The 21,614-nt window shown below is 39.1% G+C and overlaps 2 protein-coding genes and 1 long non-coding RNA gene across 5 annotated transcripts in view; 1 reads left to right on the top strand and 2 right to left on the bottom strand.

Annotated features, from left to right (window-relative positions):
- LOC149130984 (uncharacterized) lies at window positions 1–8,263 on the bottom strand. 2 transcript variants are annotated; one of them, XR_016238560.1, is made up of 2 exons: window positions 6,609–6,771; window positions 1–411 (listed from the first exon to the last, which is right to left on the bottom strand). It is a non-coding gene; the product is annotated as an uncharacterized LOC149130984 (long non-coding RNA). The 2 variants fall into 2 exon arrangements; XR_016238561.1 differs by lacking the exon at window positions 6,609–6,771 and adding an exon at window positions 8,126–8,263 and having other exon boundaries at window positions 286–411.
- A 449-nt stretch (window positions 8,264–8,712) lies between these two features.
- On the top strand, window positions 8,713–17,521 carry LOC106878629 (uncharacterized). Of its 2 annotated transcripts, XM_089342956.1 has the most exons (3): window positions 8,713–8,759; window positions 9,221–9,312; window positions 15,281–17,521. In XM_089342956.1, the coding sequence occupies exon 3, from the start codon at window positions 15,290–15,292 to the stop codon at window positions 17,381–17,383; it is 2,094 nt and encodes a 697-aa protein (XP_089199082.1). In that variant the 5' UTR covers window positions 8,713–8,759; window positions 9,221–9,312; window positions 15,281–15,289; the 3' UTR covers window positions 17,384–17,521. The 2 variants fall into 2 exon arrangements, with proteins under 2 accessions (XP_089199082.1, XP_089199083.1); XM_089342957.1 differs by lacking the exons at window positions 8,713–8,759; window positions 9,221–9,312 and adding an exon at window positions 9,880–10,016.
- Window positions 17,522–19,683: 2,162 nt separating this feature from the next.
- The window catches only part of LOC106878627 (uncharacterized), a 76,629-nt gene continuing 74,698 nt past the window's right edge, over window positions 19,684–21,614 (bottom strand). Inside the window, exon 31 of the mRNA XM_089342955.1 lies at window positions 19,684–19,941. Coding sequence (XP_089199081.1) covers window positions 19,852–19,941 — 90 coding nt within the window. The 3' untranslated portion in view covers window positions 19,684–19,851. The remainder of the gene's footprint in view (window positions 19,942–21,614) is intronic.

Genomic DNA, 21,614 nt, shown 5'->3' with positions numbered 1-21,614 from the left:
TCTGAGTTAGTGATTTTCTTTTGCTTTTTCTGACAAATTGACCTTTCCTCATCATATAAGACTTATATCTGATGTCTTCGTGGACAACATTTCTGACTGTGCCTTCTGACACATAGAGATCTTTTGCAATTGACCTCATGGACTTTCTGGGATTGTAATCAATGGTCTGTTGAACTGGATAAATTCAGGTGTTCTGATGATTTCAGAGCGTTTACAATGCTTTTTATGCTTTGATACTGGTGATACGTTTCCATCTTCAGTCTCTAGCTCCTTACAAACCTTGTAGACGAAAAATCTGGTAACTTTTAAAAATGGAGATATTTCTAAATCGCTATGCTCAGCCTTTATAACCAAAATAACAGCATGCCTCTTCATTTTTTGATTAAGCTGAGGGTCTGCCATTATTATTTTCTGAAACAAAGATTGTACAGAGTTAGCAAAAAATGCAGCTATGACCGAAAAAAGTATGTCCTCAAATACCTTATGCACTCTGTATACATACATACATACATACATACATACATACATACATACATACATACATATATATATATATATATATATATATATATATATATATATATATATATACTCTTTTACTTGTTTCAGTCTTTTGACTGTGGCCATGCTGGAGCACCGCCTTTAGTCGAGCAAATCGACCCCAGGACTTATTGTTTAGAAGCCTGGTACTTATTCTATCGGTCTCTCTTTTACCGAACCGCTAAGTTACGGGGATGTAAACACAATAGCATCGGTTGTCAAGCGATGTTGGGGGGACAAACACAGACTCACAAACACATACACACATATATATATATATACATATATACGACGGGCTTCTTTCAGTTTCCGTCTACCAAATCCACTCACAAGCCTTTGGTCGGCCCGAGGCTATAGTAGAAGACACTTGCCCAAGATGCCACGCAGTGGGACTGAACCCGGGACCATGTGGTTGGTAAGCAAGCTACTTACCACACAGCCACTCCTTCCTTTCCTGAGCGTCCAATAACACTGTACTTATTCCACGTCCTCGTGTTGTTATTTTTTCTTGCTTGTTCATGTTTAGATTGACTATATATATATATATATATATATATATATATATATATATATATATATATATATATATAAATATACATATATATATAACTTAGATAGGTTTCAACCAGTATAGTCCCAGATCATGTCTAACTTAATAGCACCACCTGGTGAAATCTTTCAGATCGTGAGTCACACCTCAGTCATATATGGGACGCCATGGCCCACCCTAGCAAAGAGTTTTTATTTTTGGAGACATATCCGGGTGTAGGAGGTGGTCCGGGATTTTTGGAGGAATTTGTCCAGTGATCTTTTGAATTTTATATGATCTGTTTCGGTTTTGATGTATTTTGGTATGGTATTAAAGAGAGCTGGACCGGTTGAGGTAAAGTAGTTGTGTCGTAATGTTGTTAGGTGTCTTGAGTTCGATTTTTGTAGTGGGCGGATAGCACAGGGCCCAAGTCTTGGGTGGATTTCAAAATCGATCCCAACATCATTTGTACAATATTGATGGAATATTTTCCGCAACACACAAATGATGTAGCGCTCCCGGTGGTGTTGGAGAGAGTAGAGATTGAGTTTTCTTTTTTTTAGTGAACCTCATAAGTCAATGCCTGTCATGTCGTTTATCTTTCTTGTTATTGACCTCTAGGATACTATGACGGGCTTCTTCCAATTTCCCTCTACCAAATCCATTCGCAAAACTTTGGTCAGCCTGAAGCTATAGTAGAAAACACTTGCTCAAGGTGGTACGCATTGGGATTGAACCAAAAGCAAACTTCCCCTCACAAACACAAATATATATAGCATGGATGAGTGGAATAGGCGTAGAAGTTGTTGCGTGGTAAGAAGTTTGCTTTGCAACTGCTGCATGGTTCCGGGTTCAGTCTCGCCGCATGGCACATTGGGTAAGTATCTTCTACTATAGCCTTTGGTTGACCAAAGTCTTGTGAATCGATTTACTAGACGGAAACTGAAAGAAACTAGGACAATTCGTCCCAGGTCAATTCGTAGCTGGCCAATATTCGTTCCAAAATATTCTTATATGTGGTTTTCGAGGGAAAGTTTAGAACAATCAATTTAGAATTAGAATTGTCGTTGAACAGCTTTAGATATTTCTTATTTTCTTTACCTCCCCCACCACCCCAACCTCTCTGTCTCTTAAGTATCTGCGCTGAACAGTTTACGAACAAAGATTTTCAAGTAAATCGAATTAAATTTATTCATCAACCTAACTTCACAGAAAGGAAAAATCAAAGTGGTCGATCAAAAAAATTATATATACACAAAAAATAAGCAGAATGTAGATATACTGGAAGTGCGAAAATCGTGTGTACAAGGCGAGACTTTAAACAGATGAAAATTATAAACAGCTTAAGAATATTGGGATCCATAATCACGCTTCAACTGCTGCAGAGGTAAATGCAAGGATAATAGTTTCAAATTTTAAAGTAAAGTCTATTTTTCCTCTTGTGATGCTCCTCGCTCAATTATCGCTGGTGAAGTTCAGCATTTAAACCACTGTACATTGTTGCAAATGTCTCCGTTTGCACAGCTTAATGGGAACGTTAGACGTTGGAGGCAAGCTGATTCCAACTATCCTGCCACCCTACTTACAAATGTTGGGTTTTCTATTCCAAATGAATACTCCTACCTCGACAATGATGAAATGGTTTTACAGTATGACAGCTGGATGGAAGATTCAAAATCAATACTAATATTTGCAAGTGGTGAAGCACTTTGACAGTTAAAACAGCACAAGAACTGGGCGGCAGATGGAACAGCACATACTAAGTGCTGCTCTAGTATATTTTTTCAGTTATATATACTTCATATTCAAATTGATAATTCTAATGCCTCACGATCGTTCGCATTGCTCTCTTACACACGTCAAAACATGGAGTAGATTTTAGCCAAAATAAATTAATTACTGCAGACCTGATAATATGATTATGGGTTTCGAAAAAGCAGCCCATAACGGATTTCTGGAATCGTTTCCTGGATCGAATTTGGCATGCTGCTTGTTTCATTTAGGACAAAATGTATACAAGTATGTTGGGCAAGAAGGACTAAAATACAGATAGCACGAAGATGACGGTTTTAGTCTAAAACTGCGGTGTTGTGTTGCTCTTGCCTTCCTGCCGGTTGATGATGTAAATGGATATGAACAACTTGAAGATAACGATGATAGTCCACAGTCAGTTGTATCCTATTTTGAAAATAATTATGTAGGACCACCTAGAGGAGGAGGACAGAGGAGGCGATGCCTTGAACTTCCATTTCCATTATCTATATGGAATGTTTGGGATCGATGTATGACAGGGATTGTATGACAGACATGTGTATGACAGACATGTGTACCCTTAACGTAGTTCTCAATGTGACACAGAATGTAACAAGTAGGCCCCTTTGAATTACAGGTACTACTCGTTTTTGCCAGCTGATGCAATAAAGTGTCTTGCTCAAGGACACAACGCGTCGCCGGGAATTGAACTCATGACCTTGCGATCCTAAGCTGGATACCGTAAGCACTAAACCTTGCTTAGTGGTGTGGGGTTTGTTAGGACGGCGCTCCTACGACTTCACTGATACTTGAGGGTCATTGAGAAACACAAAGAATATTAGTCATCCAAATATTTGGAAACTTATTTATGTGATTAAATGCGAGGAAAGGTTTGACAGTATCAAACTGCAGAAGTTTATGCAAGGAGAAGAACCAAGCCAAAAGAAAAAATACAGAGATATGAACCTGCATAGAAAGAAATGTCATGGAAAAATATGATCCAAGCCAAAATATTTTTCTAAAAGCAATTGCACACAATCTTAAATTTGAAGGGAAAATAAATATATAATACAACAAAGCTTAAAATAAACGTTTTTTAATTCAGATATTAGTTCTTCCATTCTTCCTACGATCTCGACGAATTGCCGTCGACGAATTGACTGGACACCCATATATACATACGTATATATACATACGTGTATATATATATATGTATATATATATATATATATATATATATATATATATATATATATATATATATATATATACAAGAATAAGGGCAGAGAATCGTCAATTAAAATAGAATTAATAATTAACAATTTTGCCAAGTAGTTCAGTATGAAAAAAACCTTTATCGGTAGAACTATTTATCATCATAAATATACAGGGATTAGCAATTGAGTTGCTTCTCCAACATACTGAAAATTCAGAAATAGCAGTCAAAGAACTACTGATTCCAAACTACAAATTTTTCTCTAAACGGATGGCGATATTTATGGCACACATAGAACAAAAACCGGAGGGAAAAGCGTAAACAAACCAAGCCTTTAGTTAATTGGATACGAATCGTTTCATGGTTAAGTGAATGGAAATTTCACTATTCCAATCTTCAGCCCAAATATTCTGATAAATTTGAAAGTGTCTCTAAAAAAATTCACGGTAATTTTTGGCCATGCGACACCAAAAATCAACGATAAGAAAGGCACTTACGAATTCATCAGAATATTTGGGCTGAAGATTGGAATAGTGAAATTTCCATTCACTTAACCATGAAACGATTCGTATCCAATTAACTAAAGGCTTGGTTTGTTTACGCTTTTCCCTCCGGTTTTTGTTCTATGTGTGCCATAAATATCGCCATCCGCTTTAGAGAAAAATTTGTAGTTTGGAATCAGTAGTTCTTTGACTGCTATATATATATATATATATATATATATATATATATATATATATATATATGTACAATCACAAACATACACATAAGCACATACAAGCACAAAGGCACACACACACACAAACACACATGCAAACACGTAGACACGCACACACACACACACCAACACAGACATACAGGAACACACACATCCAAAGGCATATTCACTCACATACACAAAGATACACACACATACGCACGCACACACACATGAACACACACACACATACGCACGCACGCACGCACGCACACACACACACGGTGTACATCCATAATTATACATTCCTGCCTGCCACCGCGCCTCGTTTCCTGCTCTTACTACCACTCAGGCATAAATAACAAAAACAAACAAGCAGTAAACAAACAAATAAATCGCTTCACTCCCTTATCATAACTCCCCCATATTGTCAAGCAACGGAAGTATGTGACATTTCCATTGTCAATCAGTCAGCTAGAAATAGAGACCAAATCCCTTCAAATCACCATATCTCTCTATCGACCAAACTATCGTTTGTTGTTATACGCCGCTGGCCACGATGCGCTTCCAGTTTTTTTTTCTCTTGATTGCGTCCCTCTTTTTTTTTCCTCTTGGGCCAAATTGTTTAATTAAATTGTCTTCTCATCGTCGTGAAAGCAGTCTGAGCGGCTTTTTTCCGATCTTTTGGAAATCACAAATCCCACTTTACTGTTTTAAATGGCACTCCGTCGGTTACGACGACGAGTGTTCCAGATGATCCGATCAACGGAACAGCCTCCTCGTGATATTAACGTTCAAGTGGCTGAGTACTCCACAAACATGTGTACCCTTAACGTAGTTCTCAATGTGACACAGAATGTAACAAGTAGGCCCCTTTGAATTACTGGTACTACTCGTTTTTGCCAGCTGATGCAATAAAGTGTCTTGCTCAAGGACACAACGCGTCGCCGGGAATTGAACTCATGACCTTGCGATCCTAAGCTGGATACCGTAAGCACTAAACCTTGCTTAGTGGTGTGGGGTTTGTTAGGACGGCGCTCCTACGACTTCACTGATACTTGATGGTCATTGACACTTGAGGGTCATTGACACTTGAGGGTCAACTAAAACAGTTATATTACGTGAATGACATTCTAAGAAGAGGTGGGATGCGTGGGGGGGGGGGATACGAGATGTAAACGATAACAACGACAACAACAACAATAATCACAACAACAACAGCAACAACAACAATAATTGGAGCAGCGGAAACAGTAAGAGTATGATGTATTCCTGGAATATATGGTTCGTGGAATTATATGGGATTTAAGTGGAAGAAAAGAAAGGCTCGGCTGGTGAAGAGGAAGGAACAACAACAACAAGAGCAACTACAGCAGCAGCAGCAACATTGACAACAACGGGAATAACTACAACAACAACAACAACAACAGCAGCAGCAGCAACATCAAATATATTGTATATTCCTAGAATACATACTTTTTAGAATTCCATGGAATCAATACAAAAGATAGCAAGTAGGTGATGGTTGGATGATATCCATAGTTACAGTTGGTCACGATTGGGAATTAAGCCCGAAAGCGTAATGCAGGTCACTTCTGGTAGGATCCTAGGGAAGAGATGCTTGAGGACTCTATCCCTATGACCCATGCAGTAAATGTGGACAGAGATGGATGGCTGGATCGATGGATCGATGAATGGCCTAGAACAGGAGTGATGAGAGGAACAGATGGCAAATAAGCAGAACAGCAATAACAATATGCGGCGAAGGTAAAGAATACGCACGCCACCCGTTTCCGGCGTTTAGGGTTAGGGTTAGCGTTGCGCCGAAAACGGGTGGTGTGCGTATTCTTTACCTCCGCTCAATATGCTCCCACCTTTGTCTCCATCTCCACAAACACACGAGTGTTTCTTCTATCTACAGTTTCTACTTCCACAACACAAACCACTCCGCCTCCTTCTCCTTGTTAGTTGGTATCGTGTCACTCCTACTCCAATGATTCTCAACCGGGGTTCACATGACTCTTGTGGGTGCGGTGTCTCTATAGGATTTTGTTGTCAAAGTTTACGTACCATAAATTCGTTATATTTCAAGAACACGGAAAATGTTTTAACATTTCCTTTTACACAGTTCGTATCCCACTGCGGGGGACCCTCAGCAGGTGCCTTCTGCTATGGCCTCGGGCCGACCAAAGCCTTGTGTGTTGATTTGGTAGAAAGCTGCCCATCGTGTGTGTGTGTGTGTGTTGACAGCCGGTTTTGGTGTGTTTATGTCCCCGAACAGATCGATAGAATAAGTACGGCGTTTAAAAAAATGCATAAGTACTTGGGTCGAATTATTCGCCTAAAAATTCTTCAAGGCGGTGCCCCAGCATGGCCACAGGCTAATGATTCAAACGAGTAAAAGAAAAACAGGTGCCCCAGCATGGCCACAGTCTAATGACTGAAACGAGTAAAAGAAAAACAAAGAAAAATTTAATTATGAAAACCTAACAATTTTTTTTTTAAACCTTGAGGTCCAATAGTATAAGACAGGAATGAAAGGGGTCCATAGTTAAGAAAAAAAACGGTTGAGAACCACGGTTCAAGACGGAGAATGGGACCAGCCAGGCGGAATCGGCTACAATCACTCTTCACCCATAGTGTTTCTCTCGACCATCCTTATCACGACAGAATCTGGCCGCTCTCTGGAATTTCCTTCTCGTTTTTCCTTTTCTTTTCTTAATTATTTTTGAATGTATTTTTGTCAGGAGTTAAGACATTTCCTCCAAGATTCATGGGAGAGAAGGATGATATCCTCAACCCCAAAATGTGCCGCGAATGTTTGACAGGGTGGACTCCGGTAAAGCTACCAAAGGTGCGGGTGGTGGCGCTAAGCCGGGTGGGCGATTAAGATTACCTCCGTGACAGTTTTCTTTCTTTTCTTTTCTTTCGCAGATTTCGAAGTGACCAGGAAGAAGAGAAAAGAACGTTAAGGTCTTCGACAAGTCTCAGTTTTCTTTCTGCTTAGGTGTCATGTCCATAATGAAAGACATAGGCGATCGTGTCCAACCACAATTCTTTATTACTCTTTCACTTGTTTCAGTCGTTTGACTGCAGCCATGCTGGAACACCGCCTTTAGTCGAGCAAATCGACCCCATGACTTATTCTTTAGTTGCCTAGTATTTATTCTATCGGTCTCTCTTTTGCTGAACCGCTAAGTTACGGGGACCTAAACACACCAGCATCGGTTGTCAAGCGATGTTGGGGGACAAACACAGACACACAAACATATACACACATATACATATATATATATATATACATATATACGACGGGCTTCTTTCAGATTCCGTCTACCAAATCCACTGACAAGGCTTTGGTCGGTCCGAGGCTATAGTAGAAGACACTTACCCAAGGTGCCACGCAGTGGGAATGAACCCGGAACCATGTGGTTGGTAAGCAAGCTACTTATCACACAGCCACTCCTGCGCCTATATATTTTTCTGTAATAGTTTCCACTTCCTGATGTGTTTAATGCTTCATCGTTCCAACCAATTCCTCAAGTTTGACAGCCATATCATCCTTCTCTTTCCTCTGCTTCTTTTCCCTTCAGTCTTTCTGGTCATTGCTAAACTCTCCAGGCTCTCTTTCCTCATCACATGACAAAGGGATCTCAGTTGCTTGGTCCCTATCATCACTAACCTTCTTCTTTTAGGTGCCATGTCCAGAATGTATGACATAGGCGATCATGTCCTGCTACGACTCTCGGTCATTTGCTTTCTCTAACAATTCCATTTATTGACGTTTCGTGCTTCTGCCTTCCAACCAAGCTTGATAGCCATAGAATCCTTCTTCCACTGCTTGGGTAGATTTTCCTTCCGATTGAAAAAAAATCCAATAACATTTAAAAACCCAAAAAAGCAAACAAAAAGAAACGGAAAGAAGAAAGCAAAAACAAGTGACTCAGACTCCCAGCATGCCATGCGTCGTTGTGAAATAGCGGACGCTGTGTCGTTGAACCGACTAAGTTCAGGCGTCCCAATTGGTGATTTGACTTGAAGATTGTTGCCACACACACACACACACACACACACACACACACACACACACAGAGTATATATATACATATACGCATAAGTATACACACACACACACACACACATATATATATATATATATATATATATATATAAACATACATAAATGTACATATACATGGTACAGCAGACATATAATATAGATATAGATAGATAGATACATATATATATATATATATATATATATATATATAGGAGGGGGGGAGATATAACATATCTACATATATATGTACATAAATACAAACACTCATATACACATACATGCATACATACATACATACATACACATATACATATTTATGCGTGTGTGTGTGTGTAAATGTTAGCTGTATGTTTGTACATTTGTATTTCATTCCGTTCGTTTATTTCTCCACTGTTCTGTTATTCCAATGTTCTTATACTGTTACAGATGGCAGACTCTCTTTCATTTTATGAAAACGTCGACTAAATGAAGAAGAAAAATTTCCTCCATTTTTTACACACTGATAATACCTTTGTCGTGTAAGACAACTCAAACTTCTTTGTCGCTTATTATTATCATTATTATTATCATCACTATTATTATCATTATTATTATTATCATTATCATTATTATATCCACAGTCTTGTATAACTATATATATATATATATATATATATAAATAGGTATACCGTTTTTTTTTTTTGGGGGGGGGGGGAAGGGGGGTTCTAATGCGAGAAAGTGTTAGTTTTGTACTTGTTTTGGTCCTTCAATCTATAACGTCCTTCCAGATCGAACATGCATAACGATGAAAGATTTTCCGAACACGTCCATCGCTTCCATTTTTGTTGCAGTTTTCCAGATATAGTGTATCGATTTAAATTTTATATTTCATATTTAGTGTTTTATATTTTTTCAATATGTATTTTATGTCAAGTTTGGCGTCGCTGGTTGCCAACGGACCAATCAGGGAGTCTCGCTGAATTTTACGTTTAGTTACCAGTGACGAAGGGAGGGCATTGGTGTGTCACACGCGTGGAATAAATACCACGGAGCATTTTTATTCGAATGCACCGGTATTTGGGGGTTTTCTGTTTCATTGATATTTACTCATCCGTGGCTAATGTACAGCAACTAAACATACGCCGGTCATGTGTATACATATGCGTGTGCGCTTATATATGTACGACGGGGTGGGGTGCTGAAAAGCTCCTGCTTTTGAATAAAAGAAAATACAGAAGGATCAGTTAATTATGATTTTATTCTTTTTTTACTCTAGGCCCGAGATGTGGGGGAGGGGCAGTCGATTAGATCGACCCAAGTACGCAACTGGTACTCAATTTATAGACCCCGAAAGGATGAAAGGCAAAGTCGCCCTCGGCGGAATTATGATTTTATTCAACACATTCCCTTCTCAGATTCACACACTTATTGTAGCGGTCCTTCAGCTTTTCTAAGCTCTGTAAAAGAACTCGGAAGTTTGGCCGCCGACCACATCTTTCATGACACCCTTAAAGCCAGGAACTTTTCAGCATCCCCTCGTATGTACGTACGTCTGTCTGTATGTATGTATGTCTCTTCTATTTTTTAATAATTAGAAATCTTCCACTGAGGTGGGAAGCCAGTTTCCAACAAAGATACCAGGCTCCATCTTTGAGATGTAGTTAACACAGACAAATTCACATTTGGAACTTGAGAAAAGTCTTGCACATTTTTACTGTTCCACTCACAGATTGCACTTGTAATATACGAATTAGCCGGTCAGTTTCCGTCTACCAAATTCATTCACAAGGCTTTGGTCAGTCCAAAGTTATAGCAGAAAACACTTGCCCAATGTGCCACACAGAAGGACTGAACCCAGAACCATATGGTTGGTAGACACCAACCTTACATGCTCTGACACCAACCAAGGATATTTCTGCATCCAGCATTCCGATCAGTTCTCACTACGTATGCTAGTTAATGCATAGCTGGCATCTTCACAGGTTCTGCTACTCTGAGTCAGAGGAGACAAGGGTACAGTGGTGGCTTAGAGATGGTTCCACCTTCATCAAAACCTTGGAACTACCGAACTAAAGCCCCACTTTTGAGAAACTGATGTAAAACCTGCGATTTCACAGGGTTTACTAGTCATCTCGCTTTGGCCTACCACTCGGTACTAATCACAGAAGCTCAGCAAGTGGTACTCGTGTTGTACATTATAATCTAATGACATACAGATGTCTCTTTATGGTGACCTCATTTGTCTGTCATTCTAGTGACTGACGGTCCTTAGGCGATAGAAGAGTGTCGCCGTGTGCAGAGCTAAACACTTGGAAGCACACATCAAGTTACAGTTTTCATGTCACCTATGCTTCAAACCATGCACATCTGCAACAGCAATGAATAGTCATCTGAGAGGTCGTGGATAGAGAGTGAGAAATGCCACTGATAAAAAGGAAATACAAAGGGGACGGTAACCATTTGTGAAGCTGATGCAATCATGCATTTATGTATGCGTGTGTGTGTATGTGTGTTCTCTTTCTCTTTTTAGTTTAGAATAAATTTTGACCGGCCACCTGCTTGGTAGCAAGGTTGTAAAGGAAAGCATCTTCTTTTAACCCTCATCTTTTAAATTAAGCGTATGAATTAAGGATTTGCGTTCTCTCCAAGAACCCAAGTTTAGCCATACTTTGCTCCAGACAGGCCGGTACTTATCCCATTGCTCCAATAATAATGGGTATGAAGCTGAAAGGATATCTTGGGTTCTGGATTTGCAAACTCCTTATCAATGGTCTGTAGATATGCTCTTTCTCCTGTATCTTTCCAACCAGATTGCTACCCAGGAGACAGCTGATTTCCTCAACAGAACATTCTTTTCCTTATGTATGCATTAAATTTATGTATGTATGTATGTGTATGTATATGTATATGCATGTATATGTATGTATGCATTTATGTATGTATGTATATGTATGTATGTGTATGTATGTATATGCATGCATTTATGTATGCATGTGTATACATGTATATGTATTATATGTATGTATGTATATGTATGTATGCATGTATGAATATGTGTGTATATGTACGTATGTGTGTATATGTATGTATGCAGGTATGTGTATTTGTATGTACACATATGCATGTATGTATTTATGTGTATATATGTATATGTATGTACAGGCATGTATATATATGTATGTATGTATATATATATGTATGTATATGCATGTATGTATGCAATGTATGTATGGTTTCCTTTTAGATTTAAGTTTTCTGTTAACCTTTGCACAATTCAAGCCAGTTATAAATAAAGCAGCAAAGCTCTTTTGTTTGTGTGTGTGTGACAGAGACAGACAGACAGAGAATAAACTTGCCCTTGTGTAGTTAGTATGTCATTTTAGTGCATATTGCATGTCTGTTTACAAGTGTGCAGATGCAGATCTATCGTTATACAACTATGGTCAAAGCTACAGCCAAAAGCCTTTGACCAGGTTATAAGCACCCTAGATTTCACCCTAGTTCTTCATCAACGTTACTCTTTTCCAGATTCTTTTCTATGAAATATTTCCACCCTCCTACCAACTCATTTCTTACAACAGTGCATGACTTTATTCTGCTGCATCATTGTATCATTGGATTGATAGTCTCTTGCATAGGATGTGGGTTGTTCCTAACAGGACTATTTTTTGGACATTGTGCAGTGTCGAGGCTCAAGGTATAACTTCTACGTTTTTGTTCTTATGGTTTTTTTATCATGTCCAATGCTCCAGTTATTATTGGCATTGTTTTTACCTTCATGGCCCATATTTTGTATACTTCAATTTCGCGGTCTCTGTACTTTGACAATATTTTGATAAGAAAGTACTGCAATGTCTATCAGTAATCAGGTGTTTTTTTTTCCCTAATACTTGATTTATTGTCTGGGCAGTTAGCTTTTATTTCTTTGTAGGTTTGAACCAGCATATTCCAGATGATTGTAGCCTGGTCATTGTCTTGTGCCTTGCTTGACACATGCTTATACTACCTGTTGGCATATTGTCCAGTGGATATAACTACTTACTTTGTTGTGCCTGTATATATCTTCAGACTTGGCCAGAGATGATGTGGTCAACTGTCTCGTGCTGGCTGCACATTCTGCATTTGGTGTTGAGGCCTGTTTTCATTATTTGACTTTCATAATTGTTTGTAGTCAGGCGTTGGTCTTGTGCAGTGAGAATCAATCCTTCCATTTCAGCCCTTAGTCCAGAAATTTTGAGCCATTGTTGGCTTTTACTTAGGCTCACCTCCTCTCTGTCAAGCCTTGCAGGATATTGGCCATGAAGTGATTTCTCTCTACATTTCTTCTTGAGTATCTTTTGTAATTCAGTTTTCATGCTATTTTTGTCTCTTTGACCATTTCTGCTGTGTTGTTATCTGAGGTCAGAGTATTATTATTATTATTATTATTATTATTATTGGGTGAGAGAGTAGTACATGCCATCAAAATGATACTGAGGTAAAATATATGACTACCCATCTGATAAGGGTACACCAGGCACATGCATCACAACCATATGTGCGCGACATGGTGATCTCATATCAAGATAAACAGCGCATGACATCGCAGGTGGGGCCTGGTTAAAATTTTCTTCAGGTCGAGTAGCCCATCCCGCTCAAAAGGTCCCTGAATAAGGGTTGTTTAAGGATGTTGAACGAAATACCCATGTTTCCAAAGGTGAATTATTCAAACCCCAAAGAACTCCTCTCAACACATGGCTATGATGCTCCTCCACTACTTCTGCTCATGATCAGAGACACACATATTGTCAGCCACCAAGGGACATGCTCAACTGGTTGTGGTCAAACAACTGACAAGCAAACCTGTGGTATTAAGCAGAATATTTGCTGTAGCCCATCTTTTATACCAAGACAAAACAATGTACAAGATAACACTTCCAGTAAGTTAAGATTAGAAGCCAAGAGAGCCACTGCCTGGTACTGCATCAGAATTATCATCATCATCATCATCATCATCATCATTATCATCATCATTTTGGTAATATTTAAGGATTGATGTTACTCCTCCAGAAAGTAAAGAAACAATAAGAAGAGTGCGACTGTTATCAAAATAATCATCTCAATCTATTATGATTAATTATTTTGAACTGGAAGACACACGAAGTGACAAAATATTGTTCAACCAATAACAGTCACACTCTTCTTATTGCTTCTTTATTATTATTATTATTATTATATAACTATTCAATATTTGGTAGATTGAGGCAAATTTCTTCTGCATCACCTGCTACACTTCCGTGTTGCTGGGGTGTGTGCCGCATTGTGTACTCCCTTCTGTTGTTGGGAGTGTACAAACTCTTCCTAGTATTGTATTGCATTAGATTTTTTTTCCCTCTTGAGGTGTGGTGCAGTCTTATTACTATTGCTATCTCCTCTACTTTCTTCATTGACCACAACCTTCGTATTTCCCACTTTAAATCGTCATAGTTGCATTTTTCCACCCTTCTTTTCTCACAATGATCCTGTTGCCACCAGGGCACGGTATGTCAATTATCATACATGTTCTTTTTTTTATTCACAACAATGTCTGGTCAAGTGATTGCACTGGATCATTGCATCCCACAGGATTTTGCAATTCTCATTTTCGGTGATGCCTTCTGGAGTTTACTCATACCACGTCTTTTTCTCTTTGTAAGCCATGATTTCCACAGAGCTCCCAATGGCTCGTTCTTGCCACAATGTCATGGCGTCTTTTGTAGTCGCATTGTGCCAATTTTGGGTATTCTCTATCAATGTGCCATACAGTTTCACCCCTCTCACCACACATTCTGCATTTGTCGCTATCGGTAATGTTGTCTATTCTGCACTTCATATAATTGGTCCTTAATGCTTGTTCTTGAGCTGCGCATATGAATGTTTCTGTCTCTATTTTCAGGTCACTCCCCCTCATCCACAGCCGCCGGTCCTCTGTATCTGTCTTGGTGTTCACATCTCTTGCAAACTGACCATACATTTTCTTTTCTTTCCATGCTTTTTCTTTTTTCATTTCTTGTTTAAATTTTTCTCTGGTTACACAATTTTCAGTTTTGATAACGCCGGCATTCTTCGCGTCTTTCAACAGTGGATCCACGGCATATTTTATATACCACCCTAGTCAGTTTTCCTCATTATTTTATTATTATTGTTGTTGTTATTATTATTATTATTATTATCATCATCATTATTATTATTATATCAGCCAACCTACAAATAATTATAGTTTCTTCATCTATTTCTCACTTAGGCTGACTACTTCATGACATGAAACTATGAATAACGCAATGCTGTATGATGGAACTATAAATACACACTCTCTCTCTCTCTCTCTCTCTCTCTCACACACACACACACACACACACACAGATTCACTAATTTATAGAAGGGAGAATGGTTGCCAAACATCTTTGAACTGAAAGAGTTGTTCTGTTGTTTTTTTTTTCTTTTAAAAAATGGTTCAGCCAGTCTTAGAGAATGGTATCTATATTTCAGATTTGAAAAATGAAAAGACTGCGTTCTAAAGCTAACCCAGCAGACGACCCAGACTACGTGACCAAAGCCTATTTTCCAGGAGTGTCTAACGTCCTGGAGATCAAAGCGGATAACCGCAAGAAAGAACGTCAGACAGTAAAATCGAGTCCCTACTATGTTAAGAAGTGCAAGACAAACCCTGGGCGGGGTGGTTGTACTCAAAGCTCTTACAAAGATTTGAAGTTAGGTAAAAAATATCAAAGAGAAAGCCAGAAAAATCTTGACGCTCAGCTGAAAAGTTTCCAACGACCTGAAACCAATTTAATGAAAAATGACGCCGAAGTTGATAAAGGCAAGTTGTGTGGTGATAATGAAAATCTTGGTGGGACGATAGAAAGCTCATTTGATAAACAGCCGATCGATCTGTGCCAGGCTGAAATGGATGTTAGGCAAAATTCGAAACGTATCAGGTTATTGGTTGAAGAAGAAACTAGCAATAATTGCAATAAAAACAACTCAGAAGTGCCATTGATTCGTATTAAACAGGAAGAAGTGAGCAACGAAGAGTTGATTCGGAACGAGGTGTTTGACATTGTTAACTATCAAGAGAAATATAATATATGTTCAACGTTAAAATTTGAACTTCCGGAATTAAATTCCAACAATTTGAAACCAGCAACATCTCCGCCGCCGCCTGATATGTCGTGCGATTACATCTCAAACGCTAGCGATAAGAACTTCTTCAATTCCGGCAATATTCCAAATTGTCTACCACATTCAGAACAAGAGGAATCTAAATTTTTTGACGTTCAACCCAATTTGACGATAATTCCAGAAGAAGATAAGTTAAAAGATAACATTTACGAGGTTGAAATTGAACAAAATGAATTAGAAAGCAAAACAGCATCACAATATGGCCACAAAGATTCTTGCCTTCGGTTGTTGCTTTCAGGAGAGAATGAAGAGAGCCAACATAACACAATGATGAATTCCTGCACCAATCCATCCAATCCTTCGCCGGGATTGGCACCAATGCTTTCCGTCTCATCTCTTCCCACTCAACAGAATTTCAACTACGTACCCGTCACGCAAAATTTTCCTGCTGGTCAAGATTTCTCGAATTTGAATCTTACCAAAACCAATCAAGAAATGCCGTGGATTCCTCTTGGACTTCCCACTCAATCACCATCATCCGTCAGTCCAGACTGGAGCACTCATTACCTGTGTCCAACTTCTCAGCTCTCATACAACACGCCCTTACCTTCTTATCCGCATCCTTTCCCCTTAGGAAATCCTCCTGGAAGGTGTTGGAATCAAAACGTACCACCAACCTATAAGCAAAGCATCCAATCTCCAAACAATTCCTTCTCCGACCTCAATGTCATGTCAGGGCCCTTCGTGAAAACTCCTCAAAACTGTTACCTTCTGCATTCCATGTTGCACCCTTCCACATCCTATTCTTTTCTACCCAATCAAAAGCCATTTGCAACTAATTTAAATATTCAAGATTTACCCTCTAAGTCGAAATCCTATCAGAATGTCAATGATTTGCCTGTCAGTATGCCATGCGCAGGGCCACCCACTTCCAAAAAACTACCGTTTACGGAAAACGAAATGCAAGAGGATTGCCTTTTAAAAGAAAATTCCAAGTCGCAAGACAATTTTTGCATCACCATTTTAGCAGCAGATGTAAAACTCATCGACCACCACAGAACCAAAGATTACTTTCCCGTCTTCCAAAACCATCAAATCCCAAAGACTGTATCGGGTTCACCGAAAGTTGAATTTATTCTGAGCAAGTATATAGATTTTTTGCTGCTGGAAAACGAAGGCATCACCGAAATATCGAAAGCATTCACACCAGCGACGCGACTGTTCTCCGACGAGGACGAATACGTACTGGATGTGGCTGACAAAAGAATTAATTTCCCTTCCATCAAATTCGTAGAATTTATGCAAAGACATTTTCCCGACATCAACATGCAGTCGATTAATTTCTTGATTGGTCCGTTTCACTTCTCATCAGCTCAGAATCTGGATACCAATGAAAAAATCATGCAAGATTGCTTCTTCCACTTCCAACAGCTCAGAACCAGAATGAGAGAAAACCTAGCCACGTATTGATCCATTAGTTATTGATTGATTGACTTAGACTGGTTGTCATCTTCAAAAATCATTACAGCCATTTTGCTATAATGATGATAACAATAATAATAATAACAATAATAATAAAAATAATGATAGTAATAAAAATAATCATATTAATAATAGTAAAAAAAAATAATCATAATAATAGTAAAAAAAAAATAATGATGACAATTATTATTATCATTATTTCATTCGTCGATATTGTGGAAAAATAAAAGAACTACTACTACTACTACTACTACAACTACTACTACTACTACTACTACTACTACTACTACTACTACTACAAAGATTTTCTCTACTAAAATTTTCACTTTTTCCAGTCATCATCGTCATCATCGTCGTCGTCGTCATCGTCATTATCATCATCAATGCGCCAACGATCCTCCCCACCCCACCACATACATTTGTACAATTACTCAAAGAACTCACTATTTCAGCAGATGAAAGGTTTTGTAGAGCTTTGTGTCCTCCGCCGATGGTCGCGGAAGACCGGTCGCAGTTGGCTCTGAACTTCATTGTCTCCAGTTAAAAAAAAATATAGACCGCTGATATCTTCATGGAATCAGAGATACCCTACGTGTGTGTGTGTGTGTGTGGAGGCGCAATGGCCCAGTGGTTAGAGCAGTGGACTCGTGGTCGGAGGATCACGGTTTCAATTCCCAGACTGGGCGTTGTGTGTGTTTATTGAGCGAAAACATCAAAAGCTCCACGAGGCTCTGGCAGGGGGTGGTGGCGACCCCTGTTGTACTCTTTCGCCCCAACTTTCTCTCACTCTTTCTTCCTGTTTCTTGAGTAACGCTGTGATGGACTGGCGTCCCGTCCAGCTGGGGGGAACACATGCGCCATAGAAACCGGGCCCATGAGCCAGGCTAGGCTTTAAAAGGGCGAAGATATATATATATATACATATATATGATGGGCTTCTTTCAGTTTCCGTCTACCAAATCCACTCACAACGCTTCGGTCGGCCCAGTGCTATAGTAGAAGACATTTGCCCAAGGTGCCACACAGTGGGACTGAACCCGGAACCATGCGGTTCATAAGCAAGCTACTTACCACACAGCCACTCCTATTATTTGTGTAATACCATTTTACACCAGACGTGTATACTGACATCATAACAATTTAATAACCACCCAATGCTCGCTTTTGATAAGTACCCCCTCTAGTTCTTGTTCTTAACTCGCTCGCGATTCAAGTTGGTGTAGGTATTCCTGTACCAGCAACGACATCGTCTCTTTCCACTGATGAGGCCTGTCTTGACTTATCGTGTAAAAACCTGTTAATCCTCTTAGTTAATCCCCTTTCACTTTAATCGAGCACTCGGTCCCCAGTTGATAACTTAGGGCTGACTTTGAATAGGAGCAGAGGAGGATCTGCAGTGATTCAGTCAAGTTCACAACGGCACGTTTCCAACGGTTCGTCAATGACTGTTGGACAGTTAAAAACGTCTGAACAAGGACAAAAGGCCTTTTTTTTATCCAGCCCCTTCCATCTGCTAACTCAACTCAATCACAGCGTGCTTGTAGAAGGGCATGCCAGTTGCTCTGTAACATTAATGGACGTATGTTCCCAAGAATATTACTTCTTAGCCTCTTGGACACATGTGCACACATACACACACACAGACATACACACACACACACTCCCTAGCACACAGTGTGTATCAGTCACTAGGTTTCATAATATACGTCTTTCACAAGAGTCAATATAAGGGTATCTATGTTGTCTCTCAACCTGCAAGAAATAACAACCAGTTCTGCCTCAAATTTCACGCTGCTATCTTATAAATGGAAACACATCCTGGTTTATGTACTCCTAGGTGCAATTTATCTGAAATTAAGACATTATTGTCATAATTGAAACATTTTTAGTCATATCTCCTAATACTGGCTTCTCTTAGAGTTAAACAGCAACATATCTTAAAATAATGCTTTCTTTATTTACCATCAAGGGTTCACCAAAAATATTGGGGACGGTACAGGATAAAATAATGTGGGGTTACATAAACAGAAGTGTGTAAACAGTGAAAACGATAATATAAATTCTAACAACGAAAAATTCCCCCAAAGCGGGAGACTTCATAGGGCTGCTTGTGGAGACTCAACAGCACTGTGGTCGCTCTGACCACTGGGGTACGTTTCCTCTTCACATCATCTTCCTTCGAGCTACAGACATAATTGGAGTGGGGCCATTCACTCTTACCGCATTCATTCCACCCTTTGATAAAATTGCCGAGCAATAACAAAAAAAGTAACAAAAAACTGCAGGAATTGTGGGATAGATATTTTATTAACAAAAAAAGAAGTGACAAATATTCCTCAAAAACTGTGTAACAATCTGAAATTCACAGCCATGAAAGAAGCAAAAGAGCCATATTCCAAGAATGGCATCCGGCAGCAGCCGAAGTATTTCGGTGTGTTGGCAGTCTCGGCAAAGAATTAATGATTCAACTGTTGCAGGATGCTGGAAGGGAAACAATCGTAGCGTCTGTTCTTGCAAACACAGAGTTGATGCCATGCATGGAAGATCTGTTGGTAGACAGAGGGTAACTGCAAAATTTATAAAATACACACACACACACACACACACACACACACACACATATATATATATATACACATAAATACCTGAGTACATACATGTATACACACACACAAATACAGGGAAACAATGTATATGGTGCACACACAAACATAATATATAAACACAGCCTTGGTTGTGTGGTAAGAAGTTTGTTTCCCAACTAACATGATTCCGGGTTCAGTCCCACTGCATGGTACCTTAGGCAAATATCTTCTACTATAGCCCCGAGCCAACCAAAACCTGGTAAGTGGATTTGGTACACTGAAACTGAAAGAAGCCCTCATATATATTTATTCACATCCAAAACTTTAATTAAAACGCTTTCTACAGCATATATAACAATGACCAACATATGTTTCTACTGCAGCAACTGCACATTGCTCTATATGCAATTATGCAGCCTAGTTGCTGCAATTTCATCAATTATCCACCAGGATAATTTATCCCTCATATATATGTATATATATATATATATATATATATATATATATATATACCATCCGAACATGGCCGATGCCAGCGCTGCTTTGACTGGCTTCCATGCCAGTGACACCTAAAAAGCACCAACCAATCATGGTCTTTGCCAGCCCCCTCTGGCCCCTGTGCCAGTGGCACATAAAAAGCACCCACTACACTCTCAGAGTGGTTGGCCTTAGGAAGGGCATCCAACTGTAGAAACACTGCCAGATCAGACTGGAGCCTGGTGCAGCCTCCTCTACCCCAGTCGAACCGTCCAACCCATGCCAGCATGGAAAACAGACGTCAAACAATGATGATGATGATGATATATATATGTATATGTATGTATGCATGATCATTGCTGATAAGTTGAGTTATAACTGACTCTACCAACATGAGATCGACATTGACTCATGAGGCCCGTGAAAGATTTCAGTGTTTGCCGTTAAAATTCACGTTTTGGGGCCTGATGCTTAGGCCTGTCAGATGGAAGATCATTATGCTTTTTGAAATGTTTGTGAGTTTCTGGCAGACTTTGCCACATACATCACAGGTAAGCAGGTCTGCAATAACGAATTGAACATAATCTGTTTTTAGGTTGTCTATGTGGTTCCAGAGATGGTTTTGAAGTCCTGCGTTTGGCAAACATATTTGGTCACACTCATAGCAAACAAACTGAGGACCAGCTAATTCGGCTTCCTCTCTTTACTGGCAGCTTTTTTGGTCTTTGTCCAGCTTAATAATTACTTAGCATATAATGAGCAATACCCTTCGTATATTTGTTTTCTCCACTTGTTTCTGTTGCCAGTTTTTATTTCCTATTGCTATCTCATCTGGAGAAATAACAAACCAATAAAGTAAACTATCTCTGCTGTTTCTCAACTGAATGAAAACAATTCACTCCCTGCGTATGTTGATTAAAACAGGTGCATAAAAGGGACAATGGTCAAAAGTTATGAACATTACAACTAAGATGAGAACATTGGTCAAGAATTCAGTTCTATATTTAAGAGATGAGGAATTATGTACATTATTTACATTATTTACATTTGACGGATATTTGTCCTCATCTTGTTTGTTGTTAACACATTTCAGCTGATATACCCTCCGACCTTCATCAGGTGTCTTGGGGAAATTTCGAACCTGGGTTCTCATTCCT

Source organism: Octopus bimaculoides, chromosome 26, assembly GCF_046866305.1.
Source record: "Octopus bimaculoides isolate indiv1 chromosome 26, ASM4686630v1, whole genome shotgun sequence".
NCBI lineage: Eukaryota > Metazoa > Mollusca > Cephalopoda > Octopoda > Octopodidae > Octopus > Octopus bimaculoides.
This window is presented reverse-complemented; position numbering and strand designations above follow the sequence as displayed.